This window comes from Paramormyrops kingsleyae, chromosome 7, assembly GCF_048594095.1.
Source record: "Paramormyrops kingsleyae isolate MSU_618 chromosome 7, PKINGS_0.4, whole genome shotgun sequence".
NCBI classification, from domain to species: domain Eukaryota; kingdom Metazoa; phylum Chordata; class Actinopteri; order Osteoglossiformes; family Mormyridae; genus Paramormyrops; species Paramormyrops kingsleyae.
Window position 1 is genome coordinate 8,284,209 of NC_132803.1, and position 25,327 is coordinate 8,309,535.

Here is a 25,327-nt window from a genome sequence, read left to right on the forward strand (position 1 = left end):
AGTGTGTAAGTGCAGTGTATAAGCTCTGTCAGATAAGGCTATGGCAGCATAAGTAGGAGGGAGAGTCTGGTGGGAATGCAGGCATGGGGGGTCCCTGAACGTCAGCACTCCAATTCCACAGGGGGGTGTGAAGCTAGAGTGACAGCACTGACAGTTCAGTTCATCCAAAGCCAATGGCACCGATCCCCACCCAGCTCTACACCTCACACTGTAGGCCTAACTGGGGGTAAGCAGTTAGCTAGAGCTAGAACTAGAGTCCCTATAACCTAGACTAAAGACGTGTGTTCTTAGTCTAGACTTAAATATTGAGAGTGAGTCTGAATCTCACACATACACTGGAGCTCTGTAGGAGAAAGCTCAGCAGCCTGCCATAGCTCTTTCTACTCTAGATACTGATCGATATTCTCCATAAGATCAAAATGGTCAAGGTGGCTTGTATAAGACTTCTGAGATATTCTACTGCAAGGCCATCCATTGCTCGATAGGTTAATAGCACTGTCTTGTAATTAATATGAGACTTACCTGGTAGCCAATGAAAGGAGCATAGAACAGGGCTAATATGATCATATCTTCTAGTTTTTGTAAGTACTCTGGCTGTTTCCTTTTTGTACCAGCTGAAGTTCATTTAAAGACCCTGGTTGACATCCAGATAGGAGGGCATTACAACAGTCCTGCCTGGAAGTTACAAAGGCATGGATTAATTTTCTGCATCATGGAAGAGAAGAGCATCTTCCAAAGCTTGGCTATGTTCCTTAGATGGTAGAACGCAGTTCTAGTAATATTTCTTATAAGCATCAAGATCTCTGATCACTGTGTTAGGAAGACGAGTTTTAGGTCGCCAAACTTACTTGAAGCAGCCTTAGGACCAACTAGCAGTACTTCAGGTTTCTCTGTGTTTAACATGAGGAAACTTTTAGCCATTCAACACCGGATGTCTAGTAGACAGTCTTCTAAGCCTGAGAGCTGGGATACATCATTTGGTTGACAGATGTATATAAATGTGTATCAACAGCATAACAATGGAAACAAACACCACGATTGCTTATTATATTGCCAAGTTGTAGCATCTATAAAATAAACAGTATCAGGCCAAGCACTCATCCCTGTGGGACACCGTATTTAACTGTAGTGGGCTCAGAGGATTCTTCATTCACACAAACTGATAATGATCTGTTAAATGAGTGAAATCAAGAAAATGCTGTCCCTGTGATACTAACTTCTGTGGCGGCACAATAGAATATTATGGTCCAGAGTGTCGAATGCTGCAATTAAGATCTAATAATATCAACAATGCTATGTAGCCACAATCAGAACCCATAAGCAAATATTTTTTTTTTCTTTTTAGTAGGGCTGTTTTTGTACCGTGGCGTGGTCAGAAAAATTCTCTATAGAAAGGAAGACAGCCGATCAACAACAACTTTTTCCAATCATTGAAATAAACGGAAGATTTTTGACAGGTTTATAATTCCTTAGATCACTAGATTGAAAATTTGGTTTCTTGAGAACAAGCCTAATATCAGCAATTTTAAAAGGTTTTGGGACCTTTCCAAGCCTAAGAGACAAGTTTAACAAGTTTTACTGGGTGATGCTAATCAGCAGTGCAATCTGCTTAAGAAGTTTAGTAGGAGTTGGGTCAACAAAGGTTAGTAGATTTGCAGGAGGAAATTAAGTTCGAAAGTTCTAATTGTGGTAGGGGAAAGAAAGATTCAAATGCATTATTATTATATCAATACGACTAGAAGACTGGTCTCATCTTAGCTATTTTACCATTGAAAAATGTAATAGTCATCATTTCTAAGAGCTTCTGGAACTTAGCATCCTTCAATGTTAAAGAAATGTTTTTGTTCTCTTCTGTCATCCTGGAAAGATGCAGACCTAGCAGTGACTAGCGCAAGTCTGTGGTTAGACTGTTTCCAGGCGACATCTAGTTTCGTTGAGCGCCGTTTGCGCTCTAGCCTGCATGAAGCCTATTTAAGGTCACGCGTGTGATTGGTGTATTGGGGTCAGGGTTTCTTATCGCTGTGTTTTTTTCCCCTTAAGTGGAGCTACAAAATCTAGTATGTTGCAGGATGATTGCTCCATATTCGCAGCTATCTGATCACATTAATTTTCAGACATATGGTTGAAGGACTGTGGAAGTTTGTCAAGAAATGCTGCAGTGGTTAATGAGGTATTGGAATGATTGGTACTTAGGAGCTGGAGCTATGTTGTATTTCACATGTCAACAGGTAATGATCTGAAATTAGAAGATTCTGAGATAATAGATGTGTGTTCCACCAGTTCTCCATGGCTAGGTATCAAATCCAGGGTAGGGTTACAGGACCGACTACTTTCTGAAGCACACCAACAGTGTCAAGCGAACGCTGTGGTTAAAGGATGACTCATTTTTCATGTGAATATTAAAATCACCAACAATCACTGCTCTATCAGTGATGACCACCAGATTTGTTAAGATCTGCAAACTCCAGTCCCACCAGACTTTTGGAATATGTGCCCCATCCCCTCGTTGGCAAAAGGAGGGTCGTGAGTCTGGCACTGAATCTGGGGTGGTGGGTGTGGGAGTTTGGGAACCCATGGCCTGGGTTGTGCTATACCTCAGCGTCCTTGTTTCCTTCTCTTGAACTGCATTGCATCTCATGGGAAAGACCTTCAGGAGCCTTGCCTCTTGCCTTTGGTGGTGTTTTCTTGGACTCTATACCCACAAAAAAAGCTGAAACCTGCAAACACGCACACAGCCGCTGTCGTTCTCTCCCTCTTCCTAGTGTGCTTCTCCTTTGAAGTTCCCCAGAAGCGGCTTTCAGTTTGAGTCGAGTGCTATGAGTCGGTTTAGGTCAGGTGTCTGAAAGCCCTTCTAACTTGAATGTATGTTTTAACAGACTGAGCTGGTCACCTGAAATGGGGGTTTGGCCTTTCTGCTCCGTTTTCTCCTTGGCTTTGTTTTCTGCTTTGCTTTCTGTTGCATATAATGCTGGTAGGTGAAGCCGTAGGTTGGGGTGACCTGTTTGTATATTGTGCTTCAGGAATTGACAGATCGATGAAAAGCACTGAGTCAATGGGCCACCCTAACTGGCTGGGATGACTGATTATTACTTTAAAAGCAAATGAGGTCAGCAACCCTCCCTACCCTTTCTGCCTTACTTTCTGCTCCATTGCATAATAATCCATGCTTAAGTTGATGTTTGCATCTCAGTGCTCTGTCAGGGTGTAGCAATTCTCCAGATCTACAGGCCAGTTCGATTCACACCAATGTGTTTTTTTTTTGGGGGGGGGGGGGGCGGTATTAGTCACCAACCAACAATTTGGAACACTGAAGGGACGAACACCAAACATATTAGAGTTACTTCACATAAAATGAGGAAGTGTTTTGAAACACTGACGACAAATTGTCTACGACACGATTGCCGTCCATATGCTCTACTGGATAACGAAAATGTTCCCACCGCTGACTTGAATGTGTTGGGGGGGGTCAAGAATCTCAGGGTTATCATTCATCGTCAGCTAATGGAACTAGCCTAGCTTTTACTGCAGGCGTGATCACTGGGGTTGGGGGGGGGGGGGTTTGCTAGACAGAACCATGATACGAGATCCTCAACATTTGCAGTTTTGGTCTCGGCTTCAGGACCTTTAGACCGTTAGTCCCCTGCCATCCTGGATCTCACTGTTCTGCTCTTCACTAAAGAGGGAGATGGTTTAGGGCTTTATGCCGGGGGCTGCTGGCTCTCCATCTTACCATACGGGGGTTCAGTCCTGTATCTCTGTCTGACCACCTGATCCAGCAGCGTGAAACTCTTCAGACTCCCTAGGAGAGTCAGACACAGCAGAGGCTGAGAAGTTAGTGGCTGACTGAGACCCATGGCAGCGAACAATTTTTGTTTCAGACTGTTATGGTCTGTTTCTTTTCTACACCTTCCCATGACCACTCCCCCACACTGCTGTCTACAGCTGGAATTTAAAGGTGTTTTTTTTGCATTTTAATGGCAGTTTATGGAGTCCAGCCTGCAGCTGCATGAGGCCCAGTCTGGATCACATTAACTCAAGTGCAATGATTTATAAATTGCTTCTCAGGCTATAAATTCCTGCTGTAATTGCAACGCCCTCTGTTTCTTTGCTACAAATGGACATTGACACACACACACACACACACACACACACACACACACACAGCCCACTTCTGGTTGTTTGCTGTCTAGGGGTGGCTTTGGAATTAAGGAGTGTGTTAGTCTGTGAGATGGAGCTGGGGGGGGGCATCTTTCAGGGGTTATTTCCTGAAGCCAGCTGCTCCTATCACCTGGAGCCCCCCACCCTCAAAACTCATGATATAACTGTGGTCAAAACCAAAAATGGTGTAGAGAAGTGAGCAGTCAATTCTGGAAACTGATGTGTCAGATGCAGGAAAATGTTCAAGCATAAGGATCTGAGCGATATTGACGAGCCAAATGGTAATGGTGAGACGACTGGGTCAGAGCATCTCCAGAAAGGCAGGTCTTGTGGGTTGTTACTGGTATGTAGTGGTCTGTACCTACCAAAAGTGGTCCAAGGAAGGCCAACCAGTGATGAGGTCATGGGTGCCCACGGCTCACTGGTGTGCATGGGGAGCAAAGGCTAGCCTACCTGTTTCCATCCCACCGGGGAACTAATGTAGCACAGATTGCTGAAAAAGTTACGGCTGGCTTTGATAGGAAGGTGTGCATTGCTGTGTATGGGGCTGCATAGCCACATGCCAGCCAGAATGCCCACGCTGACCCCTGTCCTCCGGCAAAAGTGCCTACAATGGGCACGTGAGTAACGTAAGATGTAAGAAGGTTGCCTGATCTGGGGAGATGTGGCAGCGTGTGGCTCAGTGGGCTAAGCCTGTGTGCCTGTAATCAGAAGGTCGCCGGTTCAAACCCAGCCTCAATATATCTGTAGGTCCTTGAGCAAGACCCTTAACCCCCAGCTCCCTGGGCGCCCCAGCGGGTGGCTGCTCTTCGCGTGCAGCTTACTTACAAAGAGCGAGTTGAGGGAGGCGTAAAAACAATTTCCCCACGGGGATTAATAAAGTGATGATGGATGATAATTATACTCTTAAGACATGTCTTACTGTCATCTCTTCTATTTATTCTATTGCACTGTCTTGTGTCGCACTGTTTTTGCAACGTATGCAAAACTTGTCGTCCTGTGTGGGTGTAGTGTAGCGCATGGTCCTGGAGGAACGCCGTCTCCTTTCACTATGTACTGTATTACTGTGTATCTGGTTGAAATGACTATAAAGCCACTTGACTTTGAGTCACACTCTCTTGTACATCGTATGTAAGGGCAGGTGCATGTGCGTCCTTTACAGTGGATATTAAAGGTGGACCCACCCCTGTTAAAAAGCCAGGTTTTTGTGATGTAAAAAATGAGATCCCGATAAATCATTTCAAAACATTTCCTGACCCATTACCTGTACAATTCAATTGAAAAACAAACAAATCTGTTAGGGGGGAAAATATTAAAAAGTATATAAAAAGTGCAATAATCTGGTTGCATAAGTGTGCACAGCCTTAAACTTATAAGTCTTTGGTGGCTGAAATGCTGACATTCTTCATACTGCTGTGGCCCATGTTTAGGTAAAATGCCCTTTAGGGTTGTGGCGTCATAAGTGCTGGAAGTATCGAATCTGTCATGTGTGAAACGGTTTCAATACTCGGTTTTCATTGTATCGATTCTATAGCCTAGTGCACATGCCTAGACCTGAGTGCAATCTCACACACGGGGTGTTACTGAGATGTCTGGTTCAGAAGCGCCAGAGCTTTCACCACTGTGCTTAATCAGTATGGAGTGCAGCCAGAGTGGCTTCTGGAAATACTTCATTCCGAATGAAGATGGTGAACCACAGGACACATGCAGACCTGTATGGAAGCTGTGGACAATACTGACAAAGGCGGCAGACAACACAAATGATCTTAACGTTTAAAGGATCGACACGAGACGTAATACAAACTTTCAGAAGATGGGCATCTTATTTCTCAATTAATGAAAAATGAATCTACCTGTTACGGTTAAAGTAGAGGAGTGACGTGCATTTACCCTGCTGGACAGGAAGGTTCCTGTAGGGTTACAGCATTTCTTGTAGTTGGGTAAACATTCCCACATGAAGACACCAACCTGCAGTTATTACCTGTGGCAGGGCTAGACATAAGGATTTAGGAGGGCACAGCCACTTTGGCCTTAGCTATTCATATTTTTTCTAGGGCACAAGGCCATTAAGCCTGGGCACAAGGCCAAAATTACTGTAATTACCAAGTTTAGACAACCTACGCAATACGACCTTCGATTTGAGACAGAATATCTATAAATATATATATATATATATCTATAAATATATATATATATTTATAGATATATATAGCTTTATTTCAAAAAACAAAATCCAACAATAAAGGAGCCGTCAATTTTTTTGTATTTGTTTGCTCAGAACACCCGTATTCTTTTAGTGTACATGACAATTGACTTGACGTTCGTTTTTTGCACACTGCACGCTACCAGTCCTATATCCTCCCAGCAGAGCTTGGTACTTCTCGGAGTCAAATCTGCTCTGCCTCGGCAAATGTTTTTTTACAACACCATCTGACACTTACCTGAACAAAGTAGATAATTTGCAACATTTTGCGGCAGTAGCCGCGAGTTCAGCTTGCTTTCTTTTACGTTCTCGATCTTTGCGAGGCATGGTGACAGCATAAGCAGCAGACGACAACTACACGATGATTACCGAAGAGGACACCTATCTGTTATTCTGAAACCGTCGGATGGCTTTTCCAATCAAAAACGTAACCCCCGATGATGCACCATTGTCATTGCTGTGGCTCCATAGTAGGCTGGACGATACATACCGTACCAGCCAATCATGCGATGAACACATGATCATATTAGTCCAGAATTCATTGCGGTTCATTCAGTTTACGAGGTAAAGTGGACCGTGTCGTGCGCAAGTCTTTTGTGTAATGAACGTTACTTTCGGTAAAAAGGGGGCATACGGCCAGACAAACATTAAAGGCAGGCCAATCTTGGCCGTAAGATACTTCAATTTTGAGGAGGCGTGCGGCCAATTTTGAAAGGCACGACGGCCATTGGCCGCGGTGCCGCGGCTTATGTCTAGCCCTGCTGTGGGCTGCGTTCAGCTCCACACAGTATTCTGAGATCATATTCATTAGTGTTGATCGTTCAGATATACACCTTTGGAATCTTGTGTCTGTTAGAAGAGTTTGTACTTTGATGCACATGATATGGCATGTAAAAGTAATGTGTATCTGTTCTATTAATCATAATTATACTATAAAATGGCATATAATTTTTAAGTGTTTGTTTACTACTTGTGAATATTTCTGATTGTGATTACAGTGTGATTACAATGGCTGCTACTGTACTTAATATGCTTTGACTGACAATGCAACGAGAAGGTTTTTTTTAAAAAAAAAAATATAGTGATACCAGTTTACAAAAGGCTTCTGAAAAATGTTCGCTGGCCCTTTTGGTTTTGGGTTAGCTTTGGTGGACAGCAGTCCCTAGGATGTTACAGACCCGTCAGAATTGCCGGGCTGGAGGTTTAGTCGGATGACATCACAGCAGCAGCGAGCCCAGAGGCTCAGACTGACATCTGGAATGGGCCCAGATAGGCAGCATGTTTCCCTCCTGCTGGGGGGGGGGGTGCTTTGTGATTGGTTGGGGGTCTCGGTCGCTGTGGTCCCACTCTTTCCCACTAATGGTCCTTTTGTGCTTGAGTGCCTGAGTAGAAACAACTCCCTATGCCCAAGCGACCCCCATGTCACCGTGGAAACCCTAGTGACCTTTAACCTGACCAGACTGACTGGGGGTCACAGTGGGAGTGCAGTATGTTGGGGGGGGGCGCACATTCTGATCAGGGGCATTGAAGCGGGATGCTGTTGGGCTTATAGGACTTCCTGACCGCCTGCAAGCCCCCCACTTGAATAGATTTGTCTTCTTTCTTTTAAAACTTGTTATATGTCCCGTGACCTCAGGGTCACATGTTGAAGGGCATTTTGGGGGAGGATCCTTATCTCAGTGGACTCCAGGAGAACTTAAGTATCATTTGCCATTCCTGTGCAGGCTGGGTACTGCATGTAAAACCAGAACTCAGGGTCAGCTGCATGTACTGAGCGTGCAAGATAAATACTCATGATTAAGGAGCTCTTACAGTCCTTTTATAATTGTGTGAGGGGAGGGCAGTATGAATGTTCACTCGTGAGACTCTTTTGGCAGGAGGGACAGAGGACAACGGCCCTCCGCTAACTGGCAGTGTTTATTGTTCACTATGACTGACTGAGCAACCTGTTAAAAAGGTTCCCGATTTCCCGCCTATGCATTCCAGCTGTCACAGGAAAAGGGAATCCTTTATCAGAGAGCAGTCTTCCCTGGAACAGCCTGCAGATGAGCACTCCAGAAAAATAAGCAGTTTCCTTTTAATTATGTCTGCGTGCTCCTGAAAAATGAGGGACAGCTTGTTTACACGATCATTTCCTGAAAAGATCAGTTTTCTGCCCAAAGTACTCTGTATTGCCCACTGTATAGTTATTACAGGGCTGGTCTTGAGATCAAATCAAATCGAAGTTTATTCATGAAATGCACAACAATACAGCGTACGCTAGTAGATGCAGACAATGAAATTGGGGGCCAATTAAGCCACTTTTGTCTATCCAAAGTAATTTCATTCGGTTAATGTGCATGTAATGTGATGCTGACATGGCATTGACAAGCGGCCTGGTCGCTTTATGGCTCGTTCATCAGTATCTTCCAGCTGTTCCGGCGTCTATTAGACGCTGTACGCATGTCGAAGTTTGGGGGCGAAGATTTGGGTTTGTCCCCGATAGTTGCAGTCCCTCTGGCCCTGTGCACTGCAACTTCTTTCTCTCTCTCTCTCTCTCCAGATCCAAACATGTTTCTTTTCCAGTGTTTTGTAGATCTGACATAATTCAATGAAGTGGCGATATGTTACAATTCAATTCCCACGTAAAGATTCAATAAAGATTCGTCTTTTATTATTGTATTTCCTAGACTTCAGGGAATGCATGTGGTTTAGCACCACTTCACCACCACCACAGATGCCTTGCTTGTAAAGATATCATCTCAGAACCATTTGACCTATCTTTTTCAAACTTTGCATAGACATTGAATGGGTCAAAAGTGCAGAAATACTTGACTGTGCCAAAATGTCTCATGGGAACCGATTCAAAATTGGGACCGATCATACTACTGCTTCTCAAAAACATTATATGGATAAAGATCTACAAATGGTTTCATTTACAGATAAATTGCCCCAAAAATGAAGCAGTAGTGCAGCGTGGCAGCAAAAGAAGGAAACTGCAGCTGTAGAAGACTCTTGGTCTTGTGAACACAGCAAATATTTTACGGATACAAACAATGCAGGGTTGACAAACTGGAAGTGACGGATCTTTTTCAACCTTTGTGGACATGTTGTAAGGTTGAGGATCTGGACCTGATCAAATTGAGATAAATTGCACCAAAACTGAAGCAGCACAACATAGTCAATTCAGTTCAGTTTATTTTTATATAGTGCCTTTCACCATAGTGTCGTCCCAAAGTGCCTTACATGGATGTGTTGTGATATCTTAATCATCATTAGAGAGAGTAATACAGAACGGGGAAATAGGAAGGAAAGAAATTAAATAAAGAGGAAGATGACAACAGAGGAGAGGAACCAAAAACTCCCGGGTAAGGAGGAAAAAAACCTCGGGGGCTCCAAGGTCAACTGGCTGCCCGACCCCCCAGGGCATGATAACATTACTGAATAATGTTGAAGCATAGTGAAAGCACGGAGAAGGCTAAATCAGACACTTGTTCTTGTCAGCATGATCATTTGCCCAGTCTTTTCCAAACTTTGCACATTGTATGGGTGAAGATCTGGACCAAAATTGGAGCAACAGCACTTAATGACAGCAAAGAGAAGGGTGAGGTGATTAGAAGCTGATCATCGTGAACAAGATTACTCATTATTATAGTATTTATTCTGTAATGATGGATCTTACTATGACAAAAACAGGCGGGGAAAAAATCTACACCTGAAAATTTGAATTGAGAATTGGAATTACATTTACGGAGAGCAGGCAAGAGCGAAAATGGAGCGCAAATGCAGGCATCTGCAATCTAAACTTATTGCATGGGTCTGTTTGCAAACTTCCTAAGAACATTGTACAGGTCAGTGATTCTGAACTGTGGATCTGCTGCGGACTGGTAGCCAGTCAGCGAAATGTGTCATGGGGAAATCGGAGAAATTTATTGTGGGAGAAATTGTTTCACCTTTTTTTGGAGAGGTGGGGAGAGTGTGTAAGGTAGGCTTATAAAAATATTTTCTTTTGACTATGCCAAAATTTATCATGGGTGACCCCCCACAACCCCTCCCCCCGGGCTCAGCTAAATTTATCATGAGGGAATTTAATCATGTCACTTATCCTAGTCCAGTGTAGTCGGTGGTGGGACATCAGGCATAGATCTGGTGGACATGATTTACATTAAAGCGAGTCACGCAAAGGGTTGCCAGATATGTACCATTATTGTGAACTCATGCTGCAAGCCAAGATCAGCCAGATAAAGTCACTTCAGCAATATTGCTTGTTGGTTTGTGGGCACGGAATTGGTGAAAGTTTTTTTTTTTTTTTTTTTTTTTTTTCCCCTCAATTTTTTTTATTGTACAAAAGGATCATGTCCATAGTCATGCAATGGAGTCTTTTGGGAAATGTAAGGATGAGAGTTTGCACCCGTCACTTACAGTGTCAGTCAGGAGTGTGGACGCGCCGAGCTGCCTACACAGGAGACCGTGTGGTATCACATGACCTGGACACCAAACTTAAAAACAGCAGGAATTTGACCAAAGAGTGAAGGAAAAGTGGCTAATGAGTGCTCAGCATATGCGGGACCTCGTTCAGGACGGCTGGGAAAGCATCCCAGGAGGCCACCTCATGAAACTGGTGTAGACGAGTCAGCCAGTCATGGAGCAATTGGGGTTAAGGGTCTTGCTTAAGGGCCCGATGGTGGGATCACTCTGCCAACCACAGGATTTGAACCGGCAACCTTCTGAGTCCCAACCTACGGAGCTGCCCCCCCCCCCCCCAACAATTTCTTTTGCTTTAAAACCCTTTTCAAGAGTGCATACCTCCATATATGTTATTTCATAGTTGTGGTGTGGTTTATGATAATTCTATAACCACAAATAAACCTTTGTATGGGTAGGTGTGTCCAAACTTTTGACTGGTATGTTGCGTGATCACTCCATATTGAAAAAATGTCACGTCCCAGATTCAAAACAGAACACAGAATTTTATCTTCTATTTTCTGACTGTGCTTGGGACCTCGCCATCTCCCCCACAAAACAAAGCTGCCAGTTTTTTCCACCGTTCACCACGGCCATGTTTTACTGCTTTGCATTTAGTGTTTCATGGGCACGTTGAACAGTTTTGTATGTTGTCAACAGAGCTCCTGCATCTCAAAAGATTAGTATTGCACTAGTAGCACAAAGCTCATAGGTTCTATGAGGCTATGTTTTGGTCCAGCAGGGAGAGCAGTATAAGGTAATGGGGAAAAAAAATATTTTTTTTGTAAGAAGGTGTTTTATTTTAAGGTGTTTATAATTTATTATTATTATTACTGTGTACTTTGCAGTTTTTTTAATTCTTAAATCACCTTTTATATGCCCGTTTTATATAACTACATGATTCATTAACTTTGGTTGCTCTGTACAGTTTCCCTGTTGCTGACACCCAGATTCCCTGTTGACAGTGAGTTTGTTTGTTTGTTTGCTTGCAGGGAGAGAATTGTGGTCTTAATACCCGGGACGGTGCAGACTAGTCATTAGCAGAGGGTGGAGGAAAAGGGTTTTTGTTCTGTGTGGCCCAGTCCCATCCAAACATCTCTGCTTAGCGACCAGGGAGAGGACAATTTTGGGACAGAGCAGGAAACAGAAATGGACCGGATTGCAACCCAGAAAACATTTCCATTAGTTGTTCTGTTATTTATCTTGTGCTGTGGCATTTGTTAGAATCGGCTTTCGCTCAGCTGTCTCTAAAAGTCTTCTCTATCAGTACTGACCCTTCGCCCCCCTGATTAGATTGTACTTCTGTTGCACATGGTCATGGCCTGGTTAGCAGGAGCAAACAAAAATGACCTTGTTTGCAAACAGCATCCTTTATGGCTGAAGCTGGGGGCAGGGGGACCAACTAAACATGCACCGTGACTCAGGGTGCAGGGAGACCAACTGAGCATGCACTGTGACTCAGGCTGCAGGGAGACCAACTGAGCATGCACCGTGACTCAGGCTGCAGGGAGACCAACTGAGCATGCCCCGTGACTCAGGGTGCAGGGAGACCAACTGAGCATGCCCGTGACTCAGGGTGCAGGGAGACCAACTGAGCATGCACCGTGACTCAGGCTGCAGGGAGACCAACTGAGCATGCCCCGTGACTCAGGGTGCAGGGAGACCAACTGAGCATGCCCCGTGACTCAGGGTGCAGGGAGACCAACTGAGCATGCCCCGTGACTCAGGGTGCAGGGAGACCAACTGAGCATGCACCGTGACTCAGGGTGCAGGGAGACCAACTGAGCATGCCCCGTGACTCAGGGTGCAGGGAGACCAACTGAGCATGCCCCGTGACTCAGGGTGGGAGGGGCACACAGTATCACTTAAATAATATGGAGCTGTGTCAGGCTGTGGGACTACTGGGAAGTGTGGTTGTGGCTTAAATGTCACAGTTGGGTCTTTGAGTGCATCTTCTAGTAGTTTGTTCCAGAACAGCTTTGTCCATATCCAGATTCATCCATCTTCATCTTGTTTTTTTCCAACTAAAATTCACAAAAAAAAACCACTAAATTCCCTGAACTTTATTTTACATTATCATTTTTGATGCACTTTGTTCTACTTATAATTGTTTAAAATCGTTTCACTAACAAAAATGACTAGCTTCAAGTGTGACCTCCACTGTTGGGGCCATCAGGATTCACCTGAATTCAACAGAGTATTTCCTGGTTCTGCAGCACTCTTCTGGTGTTTGCCATCAGAAAAGTCTCATGAATTAATAAATAAAGACACTTAACTATAATTTATTTAACATCATATATCAGAAGTTGCAGGCTATACTGTGTGGCATATTGGGTGTCCAGGAAAGCCACTGCCCTTTGTGCCTGTCTGCCAAACACTCATTCAGCCTGCATTTGCTCCCAGGAAGTGAAATCATTGCAAACAGCAGACTCATAACCAGCTTGACAGTCATGGCAATGTTCTTTATGAACAGGCGGAAGCAGTTCTGGTTTAGCGTTTAAGTGGGGGCCCTGGCTGGGGGGGGGAGTGGGGGCCCTGGCTGGGGGGGGGAGTGGGGGCCCTGGCTGGGGCGGGGAGTGGGGGGTGTTGGGTTTCAGCTCTGTTGTGAGGGGCTGGAGAGGATGGCCATAGGATATTAGGATATGAGAGTTCCTTTTGGGTCCGAAACTTTTGAGAGATGCTGAATGGCGTGCTTCAGACACCAATGGGATGAGAAGAGTGTGTGTGAGCGGAGCAGGTTACCAGCAGGAGTGATGAGTTTGGGTGCCTGCATGAAAGTGAGAATGAGATATGACTTTATATGACTGTAAATGTTTGAAATGATCCATGTACCAGATGAACAATCAATAATCATGGGAGGATCAATAATCACGGGCGCTGAGGCAAACAGGGGGCACATTTTCAGAAATTGTTGCATTTAGTTGGAGAAAAATGCAGTGCCTCAGCGGACTGTCCGGATTGAGAATAATAACCTAACAGTTATTCTCCAGGGCGCCTACACACACATCCTAGTAATCGCGGCTCATACCGTCTATTGTGTGGGCGGGGGGGGTGGAGGCTGTTTGTTTGGTTTGGGTCAGAAGGTTAATGCACTTCACCACAGTGCTGCTGGCCACGCCAGACTGTCTGTGCAGGCTCCTGCAGGCCGAGTCCAGGCTCTCCCCCCTGCAAACTGGGACCTCGCCACCTCCCCCACATCACAAAGCTGCCAGTTATTTTCACCGCGGCCTTGTTCTACTGCTTTGCATTGTTGCCAGTAAGCAGTTACCAGCAACAGTCCATCTATGTGCAGTCGTACCTGAAACTATTGATCACTTGTACTGGGATTCTGGGAATGCTTCGTATCAGCTGGGATCGAGCCGTTCTCTTTACACCTTTCCTGGCTTACAGACTATGCTTTGTCTTCTCGCAGTACCTGCAGATGAAATGGCCGCTTCTAGACGTTCCCAGCACCGCAGCCCTCAAAGACCCCGGGTCATCTTCGCTGGGACCCCTGGTGAGTGTCAGCTGCTTTCTCTGTGTGGTTACAGGGGGTCATGGGATTCCTGTGGTGCGACTGTCACGCAATAGTGCCCGACCTTTGGGAAGGCAGAACGGCAGCAGAATAGTGACACAATAACCCCAGAAGCAAGATTTCAAAATGTAGGAATAGTGTTACTTTTGAAAGTGCCAGCTACTGCAGTATGTCTGGACATTAAAAATTAACCTCCTCACGTCCTACAACAACCTCCTTCTTCTCTTTCTTGGTTGACCTCTGTTCTGTGAGGATCACTGCTGCCACCTACTGGAGATACCCAGTCAATTATCTTGCACATGCGCACTTGACTCGCCTGGACACATGTGATCTCCGCTGGACAAAAAAACCTTGATTACATGTACACCGTCCACAGCTGTCTGGCGCAGACACCTGATGATGAAATTTACGTCACTTCACCCTGTGCTTGACAGTCTATGGCTCCAGTGAAAGCCACTCCGCTTTTAACCATTTCTTCACCTGTGAAATATAAATTTTGAAAAAATTAAATTTTAAAAAAGCTATAGATAAATAAATGAATTAAATATTCCAATAATTAATGTGTCCTTTTATTTTTAAATAATTCCATAAAAGCTATTATGTTTAATGTTTGTCTTCTACTTATCTTTAAGTTCTATTTTGCGATAACGTTGTGATTTTCATTAGTCATTATAAAATATTTCTCATAATGCAAATGCGATTTCTTAAAAAAATCCAAACTATATTTCACAGCTCCATGATGCCTGACTCACTCTCTGTCTCAGTTCCTTTATCAGCTTAGTTCAATTCAGTTTTAATTATGTAGCACACTTTCACTACATTGTGTCAAAGTGCTTTGCATTATTCCTCCCTGAAGTGTCATAAGTGGCATAAGGAAGCTCATTCACAATGGGAGTCAATGAGAGAAGGTGGGAAATCAAGGTCAATGGAATATGGTAATTGGTATTGGATTACAGGGGAATGAATGGTGTATTTAAGACTGAATATTCACAAGGGGTAACCCATGCCTTCAGCCCAAGGCTATATTGTCGGTCGGAGGTGGAGGTGCCTGAGTAGGTCGCGCATGGGGGAATCGAAATCATGCCCTCAGCCATTCCAGAGATCTGTTGATCTACCAGACAGGAGTGTAGTTTCGGAGTCAGTTAATTTGTTTTGGATTTTCCCATCTGCAGTTGTTTAGGTGGACAGTTAAATGCAAGACCTCAAAGCCCTGGCACATAAAAACATTTTAAGAAGGAACAAGGAGACTCCTGGGAAATCCTGTGACCCGAGACTGGTGTCCTTTGCAGGGTCAATCAGAGGTACAATCCTAACACTTGGTGACTGAGGATGCCTAAGCTTGTCAGGAACTCGATGTTTAGTTCACAGATTTAGTTCATATCTAAATCAGACCTGTATAACCACAGTGAAAATAGAGACTGACTCTTGGAGTACTAAGCTCTTAAACACATCCGGTTTACAAACCCACTAGAATCGGTGGAACTGCGAACTAAGTTGATAGATCTTCAGGTGGACTCCAGGACCATCGCCCCAGTAAAGCATGTTTTGTAACCGACATGTCTGTGTCATATTTATGTTTGTGTCGTTGGGTGAGAGTGTAGCACCAGCATCCCAGTGAACACCTGACACTTGCATCTCTGTGGACCAGGGTTATGCAAATGAGGAGTCTTATCAGAAGCATTCTGGGAACTGGTGAACTGATACCAGCTGAGTTTCAGTGGAACACAGAACGGGCTGCTTCCTGATGGAGTTGATGAGGAAGTGGGTGACAATGAGTGTCTGTCCGTGGAGGGGTTGGGGGTGCTCTGTACTTTAATGTGCCCACTCATCCTTTCACATTGCCATTCAGGATAGCTGATGTCCAGTTCCCCCCACCAACTTTCACACCCCACTAAAAATTAAATACACACACACACACTTCTTTTCTTGGCATATATGATTGTTCCCCCCCCTCCAGTTTTTGGCAGGCACACTGACAAACACAGAAAAATACCTGCACTCCTTGCTTTCTCTCTAATACACACACTGTCTTGATCCAGCATTGCACAATATGTGTGTCATTAGCACAGGTCTGAGTGAGGGATCAGTTTCAGTGTCCTCTGGAACAGGATACAGTCTTGCCCAATATGACTTTTGCTTAAGTCAGAGTCCAAACTGGCTTTGATTCAGAAAAAGCACACGCCATGCAGCTATGTGAGAAAATGTCACTTTGGATCCAAGGATCTGCTTTGGTAATATAAAGTTTTATGAACTCTCCTCCCCTCAGGGACCCCTCCCTCTTCCATCTCTCCTTGGTTGGTGAAGCCCAGTGCTGCCACCTGATGGAGGCCATGCTCATTACATGCCAGACTTCCACCCCAATCAAAGCCGTTCATATTGTCTTTAAGACACTTTTTTTTCTAACTTCCATTTTATTTCTCAGAGAAAACTTTAATCTGATCAAAGTATGGCAGCTTATGGTTTTACACATTGATGTGGTTTAAGTAACTCCAAGCTAGATACTGGGGTGGTGGGTTAGGGTGGACAATATGGAAAAATATGATATTTTCAGGTAGGATCATGATCTTATAACGATCTTTCTGTCTTTCTTTCTGTCTTTCTTTCTTTCTTTGACATGTACCTGACCTGTAGAGAGTTGGACCCACATGTTAGAACTTTTGTTTCAGCTTGACCTCAGTATAAAACATTAAGTAAGTGGATTTTAAGAATCCTGATTTCTGTTGTCTCAGACCGAGGCTCCGATCTATTGCTGTGTTTCCATTCCTTGCCTATACCTGCCTGCCTGTTAGCCTCTGCGCATCATTCCAGCGGTCTGTGCGAACAGTAAGCGACCTTTGGATGGTTGTGGTGCGAGGTGATGCAGCCATTGGAGCACACCGGGCCGAGAGGGCGACAGGCCATGCAGGTCACCGGAATGACCTGCGTCTGCTTAGTGCTTCTGGGTGACGGCGGAGGACTCTCACATGCACATTGAGAAACTGGGAGATGAACAGGCTTAGTTCTCTGCAGTCTCACTGCCGCCTGTGTGTAACCGTCCCCTTTCAGCATCTAGGGGGCGAGCTGGGGCCATGTTGTCCTAGGGGGGTGTAGGGATGTGGCGTGGCCGAAGGCGTGACTTCAGACTTTGCTGCTCAGGTAAGGTCTAGGTTGAGTGTGGTTTAACCCCTAATTTCTTTCTTACCCCCACAGTCCAACAAGGTACCTGTAGTCCAGCACCCGCACCACATGCACCCGCTGACCCCGCTTGTCACCTATGGTAACGAGCACTTCTCCCCCGGGACCCCCCCTGCACATCTATCTCCGGAGATCCTCGACCCAAAGACAGGTTAGTCGCATCCGCACTCTTCTCCCCAACCGTCTAGGTCCTTCCTCCTCCTGGACTGTGACAGAGACTTACCAGGTACCCTCATCACCTCCTGCAGGCATCCCACGGACTCCACATCCCGCTGAGCTTTCGCCATATTACCCGCTCTCACCTGGGCATGTAGGACAGATTCACCACCCCCTTGGCTGGCTTGTGCCACAGTAAGTACCCTCTGCCGGCCGCCGGTGGCACCTTGCTAGCGGTAGGATCCTTGCTTTTTGAACCAGTAATTAAGTCTCGGTGCTGTCTGTGGTTATGCCTTTACCTCTGGCTTTCGGGGTGGGGGAGTCGCTGTCCGCATGCAGCTGAAGCCTCCAGCATTGTGCATGTTAGTAAATAAGTAACGTAATCGGACAGCTGGACCCGTTCTGGTGATGCAGCTTGGCTGTGCAGTTATTGTCTGAGCGCTGCCGTGTGCTCCAGGGAACTGCTATGGCACTCTTGAGAATGTCACATGATGGTCTTCAGTCGGCCCTGGGATGGTCTGCAGTACTGTAAACGGCACATGTCATTAACACGTGTTCGTGTAAAGACATTGAGATGTTACTGGCCGATCATAGCTTTTGTGCTGCTTGTCCTGATGACGGTCGTGGTCAGATCAGTCCTCTTTTTCCATGAAGTACCTGGAAGATACACCACCAGGAAAACCTTTTTGCACGCAGTGAGATTTTCTACATTTACTAAAAGTGCACTCAGTATTCTTTGCTAGCAAATTAATTTTCAGTATGTTCACCATTTGAGGACCTTTATTAACAAGAAAATGTCATATCTTTGATTAATCAAAGTAACCTCTTCTAGCTGTTATAACAGCAGAGAAAATGAGTCATTCTGTCTACAAGGGACATTAAATCCTACTCTGTTTCATGGGATGAAACAGTTAACTAGGGCATTTAAAGTTAGAGAGCCTACAATTTGAATATGCCATCACCGCACAATCAGTTAATGGGATGTCAGATCTACACTTACATAATCTTTCCATGTTATAAAGGAAACGTGTTTTATTTGACTTATATTTTCATTTATAGTTGTTCATTCAAATTTCCAGTACTTACCCCTCTGGGGTCTTGGGGTTTGTAATCTGACGTCAAAGTATAGACATTGCAAAATGCAGTTTGGAACACTTGCAGAAACATTATAAAAGTACATAGTAAGCAATGCTGGCAGTTTGTTTTGATCCCAGATATCTGATCACCAAAGTCTTGGCTGCATGAAGATGACTAAATGGTGTAGATGCAACATTAATTTGGATAAATAAATAAGAAAAATTTATGTCACTATTTCTGGACTCCTTCTATTGAACATGTAGGAGCTCTCATGTGTATGAATGAGCCATTCACACCTGGCCACACCCCCCACCCCCCCCCTTTATGGCTCTGACGGGGATGTTTCTGGATGCGCTGTTAATCAAATTACCATGCGAATGCGATTTGAATACGCGCTAATGCGGCTATTTAGAATGTGAATAGCGATCTTCGGGTGAGAGCGGTACTACACGCCCCCGATGCAGGTAAAACAAAGTAAGGTGACATGGTTTGATTTTTTTTGCCGATTTAACCTAATTTAAAAAACCTTAATACTTCCGAAAATGGACGTTTTGAAAAGACAGATTACGGACATAGTCAGCGTTTTTTTTTTCTGCATAAAGGTTTCAGCGAGTTATAAACTGAAATAGACGCGAAAAATACGCTGCATTGCTGACGATGCGCTCGACCCCAGAGGGTTAACAGGAATTTAAAAAAACTGCAGTTTATGAAATAAATGGAAAAGTGTTAAACTGCAGTGTGCATGACCTTTGACTGGTGCTGTCAGTTTGTCCTCAGTTCTCCCTAGGGCCCCTGCCCTTTTAGCTGTGCCTGGATAAGTGCCCTTCGGAGCCATTTCGGTGGCCTCCTTAGAAGCACCCCAGCCGGCTCCCATCTGTCCAAAGGAGCGCCGGCTCTATTTTGAGATTTCGAGGTCCCTCCAAGTCCCGATACCCTGTGCAGAAGCCTCATTTCATGCTTGAAATGGCGACCTTGTTCTTTTAATCATTAGCTGCAGTTCCGGGCCATAGACGAGAATTGGGAAGTACATTGACCAGTAAACCTCAAGCCTCATTTCACGATTCAACTCCTGCTTCACCACAACGGACCTTTTCCTTGCATGCAAAACTGCAGTGGTTGAAGTTATCTTTATTTCACATTTCCTCTTAGCATAACAAGTTCCTTAAAGCCCTTCACTAAGGGCAAACTCTCCCCCCTCACCTTAAAGGAGGAATCCACTTTTCTCTAGAGTGTTCCATAGTCTTGGGGGTGTCTGTGGGAAGTGCAGGCCTTAGTTGGATGAGGCTATAGCAGGCAGGGCCCCATTTGTAGCCCCTCATACTGGATGCATTTCCAAGCATTGCTAAGTTTTGGTATCCAGTTCATGAGAATCGCAAACATGACGTGAGACAAGATGCAACCATACCAGAAGCCAACACCCACTCTAAACTGTTTCAGTTTGTGCTGAGGATGTGAACACAACTCTTACTGCATGCGTACAGACTCTGGTAGCCCGTGTTACGGCAGCACCCCCTAGAGGCCTAGAGCATAGCTGAGGCATGTGGTCATAAGAATTCTCTAGGGCTGTCACTATCGATTTTTGATATTATTGAGTAATTTACCAATTAATCTGACAATTTGGCAAGTAATCATTTATATATAATATAATATAATATAATATAAACATTGCAATTGGCGCAAGGCAGGAACCAACTAGCCATTGCAGGGTGCACACTCAGTCAGATATACGGACAATTTAGGCACTCCAGTTCACTTACACGGTTTTGGACAGTAGAAGGAAACCGTAGGATCCACCGAAATGCCACACACACACACGCAGTGTGAACATGCACACTCCACACACGCACCCACACACGCACAGGGTGAACATGCAAACGCCACACACACAAAGCGGCCGCGCGCGGAGACGGCACTACCCACCGCGCCACTGTGCCGACCTCGACAGGCTCACATGATGTGCGACGTTATTATCGACATGGCATTTCATGCACATGCAACTGTCACATCGCAAGAACTGCGATAGTCTGCTGGGTTCGCACCATCACTAAGTTGTGCTAAAACATTTTTACTCAAAAAAAAAAATAAAAAATGGTTTCAATTCCCAACCACATGGCTTAAGCTGACCTCCTACCATATGCACTTACAAAAATCCTTGTGTTGTAACATGATTTTTATGGACATTCTAAGGCTTACAAGCCCAATTCACCACTCAAGCTTAGATCTGGGAGGCCATTCTTGCCCCTTCAGGTACCTCTATTGTTCCCCATGTGGGCATTAAGCTCTACCCATAAGACCACATCTTCTTCTTTGTACCCTTCATTGGGAGTCTATTGGATTGTTCTTTTGTCTGGCCCACGGACCTTCTTGGTAAGGGAGGCGTTGTCAGGAGGTCAAGCTGACATAACATTGTTCTGTGGATTGAGGCAGGCAAGCATCTCCAAGGTCACGATTCTTGGAGGAACACTGCAGTTTTATCTGTTTAATAAACAAAAAGGGGTTAAGAGATTCGCTCAGGAAGCCTTCGTGTTATTTGAACCTATAACCTTTGGCAATGGTGTGCTGGTGCCGATGCAAATGAACAAGCGTTTTCCACATCCGGTGGGTCTGTGACAGTCTTATGCTGTAAAATTAAAGCTCTTCTCTCTGTCCTGTTACCCCAGACAAGCCCAGCCCATGTACTCCATCCCCGCAGGAGGGTTCCGTCACCCCTACCCTGCCTTGGCCATGAATGCATCTGTTTCCAGGTGAGCCAGAGAAATTGAACCATGTTACACAATATGATATGAAAGAGAAGAAAACTTGTCCTAAACACCCAGGACAAAGGGGTTGGTGGAACACTGCTAATCTGACTTTCCTGTGATGAACAAGCACAACAGAATCATTTTCAGTTTTGTCTGTGAGATTTGACTGTAAAACATATTTGCAATTTTAAATACAACAGTTTTAAAAGTACACAAATATTCTGAGAAAACCCGGTGGTTCAACGTTCAACCAGACACAAGCAGATCCTTTAATGGATGAAGTACCTCTTCATGGGTGCTTCAAGCAGGCTCCTCCCTTGACCAGTAGCTCTTGTGTGATGAGTCCATGTCACCAATCCATGGTGTTCTCTGTGTTCTCCCAGCCTAGTGTCCGGTCGGTTCCCCGCCCACGTGGTGCCCCATCCAGCACATGGCCTGCATCAGACGGGCATTCCTCACCCTGCCATAGTGTCGCCGGTCATCAAACAAGAGCCAGGCGCTGGCAGAATCAGCCCCACTGCACATTCGTAAGCACTGCCTCTTCTCACACTCTTCTTCTCAAATCGCGATAGAGGTGCTGATAAAAGCATTTTAAGTAAGATTAAAACAGAACTAAAAGCACAGGAGACACACAAAAACCGAACTGAAATTAAAACAACAAACTCCAAAACTAACAAAAAAAAAAATGAGTAGAAATGAAAATTTATGATCTCTTTTTAATTTCTATTCTGCCTATCAGCTACCAGACATCCCTCCTGTATTTAATTAGCATAAGCATCTTAAAGTGAAGAGGTGAAGAGATTAGATTAGACGACAGCTCATTGGTCAGCTCATTCACCGCTTAGAAGAGGTTGTAAAGTAACCAACCCACGGCATTTTTATAATTCGTTATTAACTCTGGCTGGCAGATCGAATTTTTATTTCATTTATTTTTTATTGCACAGAATAAAAAAACAATGTATGGTCAGTTTGCTAATCCGCGCCTGTAAAATCAGCAAGTTTTATTGCTGGAAGCCATAATTGTTAATATGCACCTACATCTGTAAATGTTAAACCACAAAAATATGTATCTGTAAGCCTCCCTCCCCCCGCAAAGATTCTCCCATCAGCCCCCTAATGCCAAGCAGGTTGTGTAAATTGCCAAACTTAGTACAGCCAGCTGTTGCTAGAGTTATGTCTGCTTCTTGAATAGTTGAACACTGTGGTGTAAATATTGAGCAGATGGAATTTTTTTTTGCACCCCAGTTACATTTAATGCATCACTTAATACATTTTTCACGTTCTTAATATTTCTGCATTGGAAAATTTGATCGCTAACCTACATATTTATGTCTTATATTGCTGGCGCAGATGGTGAAACTTGCTAGTGCTTATTAGTGAGATAATGTTACATTGTATTTTATTCTGTGGAAAACGAAAGGTCAAACTGCTGGGCCAGATTTACTAAGGATCATGACAATGTCGTGGGTCGTAAGTAAAATATAAATAAAAGGCTGTGTCCTGTTTTAATCGTGATCGATCCCCCCAATAACTAATAAATAACTAACAAAATGACTTGTATATCCTCCACTATTTTGGCTTGGCGGTGCATTTTTTTGTAAGAAATTGTGTGTGAAGTTTAACCTTTGAACTTTTTGTGGCTCACATGCTTAGCAGAACTTTTAGTGCCAAATAAGTGGTGTGAAAACAATAAACACGCTTTGATTCATTTTTTTGCTTCTGGACCGACCAAAGCTGGTTGGAGAATGGTACATTGCCCTACCCTGCCATAGTGTGTGAGATGTATGGGTCCCACTGAGGACTGACTCCATACAGGACATACCCCAGCCTTGTGTTCTATGCTTCTTGGGAGAGACTCCAGGATGGACAGTCCGATAAGTTATGTGGTGGGAAAAATAATCAAATAAAAACAAAAAACTGGCTTCCTCACCCTTTGGCTAGTTAATTTTTAAAAGCCTTGGGTTGTAGAGGTGGTTTGGTGCTTTTATGAGTTGAGTCTTGGGTTAGATGCAAACTAAAGGGTATGTTTGCGCTGGTGTACTGACAGTTCCCATGCTGAATGTGCGTAGGAAGTCGCCAGGGCCAGTTAAGAAGGAGGAGGAGAAGAAGCTACACATCAAGAAGCCGCTGAATGCCTTCATGCTCTACATGAAGGAGATGAGGGCCACAGTGGTGGCGGAGTGCACCCTCAAGGAGAGCGCCGCCATCAACCAGATCCTGGGCAGGAGGGTGAGCGTCTTCCTGTCCGCCAGACATTTCTCTCCATCCTCCTCCATCTGTGACTCCGCCCCTAACGGTTCCGCTGTGCTTTACCGCAGTGGCACTCTCTCTCGCGGGAGGAGCAGGCCAAATACTATGAGCTGGCTAGGAAGGAGAGGCAGCTGCACTCGCAGCTTTACCCAGGCTGGTCTGCACGGGACAACTATGTGAGTACTACTAGCATGAGATTTTCACCTCCACCATTAGGGGGCGCCATGACTGAGGCACCGGCTTAGAAAGTCTTTGTTGTGGTGATGATGCAGCGTGACCCGTGTTCTCTGTCTGACCACACAGGGAAAGCGGAAGAAGAGGAAACGAGATGGCAAGCAGGGAGACTGTACATCAGGCGGTAGGTCGAAGCTGCGAGCACCACGTTTTATCTGAGAGACCATGAGATGGCACAGGGATGTTCATTCTCCTGTGGAATGCAGGTCATGCAAACGAGAGCGTCTTCCTGTTTCCACAGACAACTTCCTGTGTCAGACTAAGAAGCCCTGCATTCCATATCGCCCCCCAGAGAAAGTGTGTGACAGTCCGTCCTCATCCCATGGCAGCATGCTGGACTCCCCAGCCACGCCTTCGGCTGCCCTGGCCTCCCCAGCTGCTCCTGCTGCCACCCATTCTGAGCAGGCACAGCCCCTGTCCCTGACCACCAAGCCCGAGGGCCGGGCACCACCCCGCTTTCCCCCACCAAGCAAAGTCTCTGCACCCACCATTAAATCAAGCCCTGCTTCCTCAGCTTCAGGCTCCAACTCATCCCAGTCCAACATCTCTCCCCATATAAGCTCTACAGGCAGCCAGACCACACCCCTTTTGTCTCGGCCAATCCCCTACACCTCTCTGTCTCCCTCCATATTGTCACCACCTAACCCTATCCATAAACTGACCCTGCACTCCCATCATGCCTTGCTTCAATCTCAACCCCTGTCTTTGGTTACAAAGTCAACTAACTAAAACTGATTTTTTTTAATGCTGAAAATGGATTTGTACTTTTATAGATACTAGACCAAGTTTTTATAAAGAAAAAAAGTTGAAAAGAAGAAAATATTTGGTCAATATTTGACTACTACCATTTTTGACTATATCTATGATACTGTTGTATTTTTTGTAAAGTTTATTGCTAAACTGTTTGTTTCTCCAATGTGCTCTTTGTACAAAAGAAAATGTATCAAGAAACCTTTCCCCTTAGTTCAAATTTCATTAATATTACATTACAGTTGTTGTTCTTGGAAACTGTTCCTCCCACTTGATATGTATGACTTATTCTTTAAATGATAAATAAACTTTGGAACTCTTTCTTACAAATTTTTTTCTTCGTGTGAAGGATTCTGTATACAGCCTGTGTAATGCTGGATGACCTGAATGTGCCTTGCTGAATATTAACAGCTATGACTGTCACACAAAATACTAATAAGGTAATTGATTTCCCATTGGCATTTATCCAAAGCAAATTACATAGTGTAATACTACATCAAATTTTACATTTTAATGCAATGACTCAGTATCCTTCTCAAATTGGCCTAAGTTTTAGTGTGTTTATTTTGGGTATGAAAATGGCCTGCATTACCTAGGGTGGGCTTCAGGTTGGATAAGCGGCTAGGA

At 44.6% G+C, this 25,327-nt stretch overlaps 1 protein-coding gene across 3 annotated transcripts in view; it reads left to right on the forward strand.

Moving 5' to 3' along the window:
* The window catches only part of tcf7l1a (transcription factor 7 like 1a), a 42,584-nt gene extending 17,554 nt beyond the window's left edge, over positions 1–25,030 (forward strand). For all 3 annotated transcript variants that reach the window (XM_023800070.2, XM_023800071.2, XM_023800072.2), the window contains 9 exons: positions 14,217–14,300; positions 17,508–17,643; positions 17,741–17,843; positions 21,386–21,469; positions 21,850–21,993; positions 23,536–23,695; positions 23,785–23,892; positions 24,020–24,074; positions 24,192–25,030. In XM_023800070.2, the coding sequence (XP_023655838.1) occupies positions 14,217–14,300; positions 17,508–17,643; positions 17,741–17,843; positions 21,386–21,469; positions 21,850–21,993; positions 23,536–23,695; positions 23,785–23,892; positions 24,020–24,074; positions 24,192–24,679 (1,362 nt within the window). In that variant the 3' untranslated portion in view covers positions 24,680–25,030. The remainder of the gene's footprint in view (positions 1–14,216; positions 14,301–17,507; positions 17,644–17,740; positions 17,844–21,385; positions 21,470–21,849; positions 21,994–23,535; positions 23,696–23,784; positions 23,893–24,019; positions 24,075–24,191) is intronic.
* Positions 25,031–25,327: the final 297 nt, after the last annotated feature.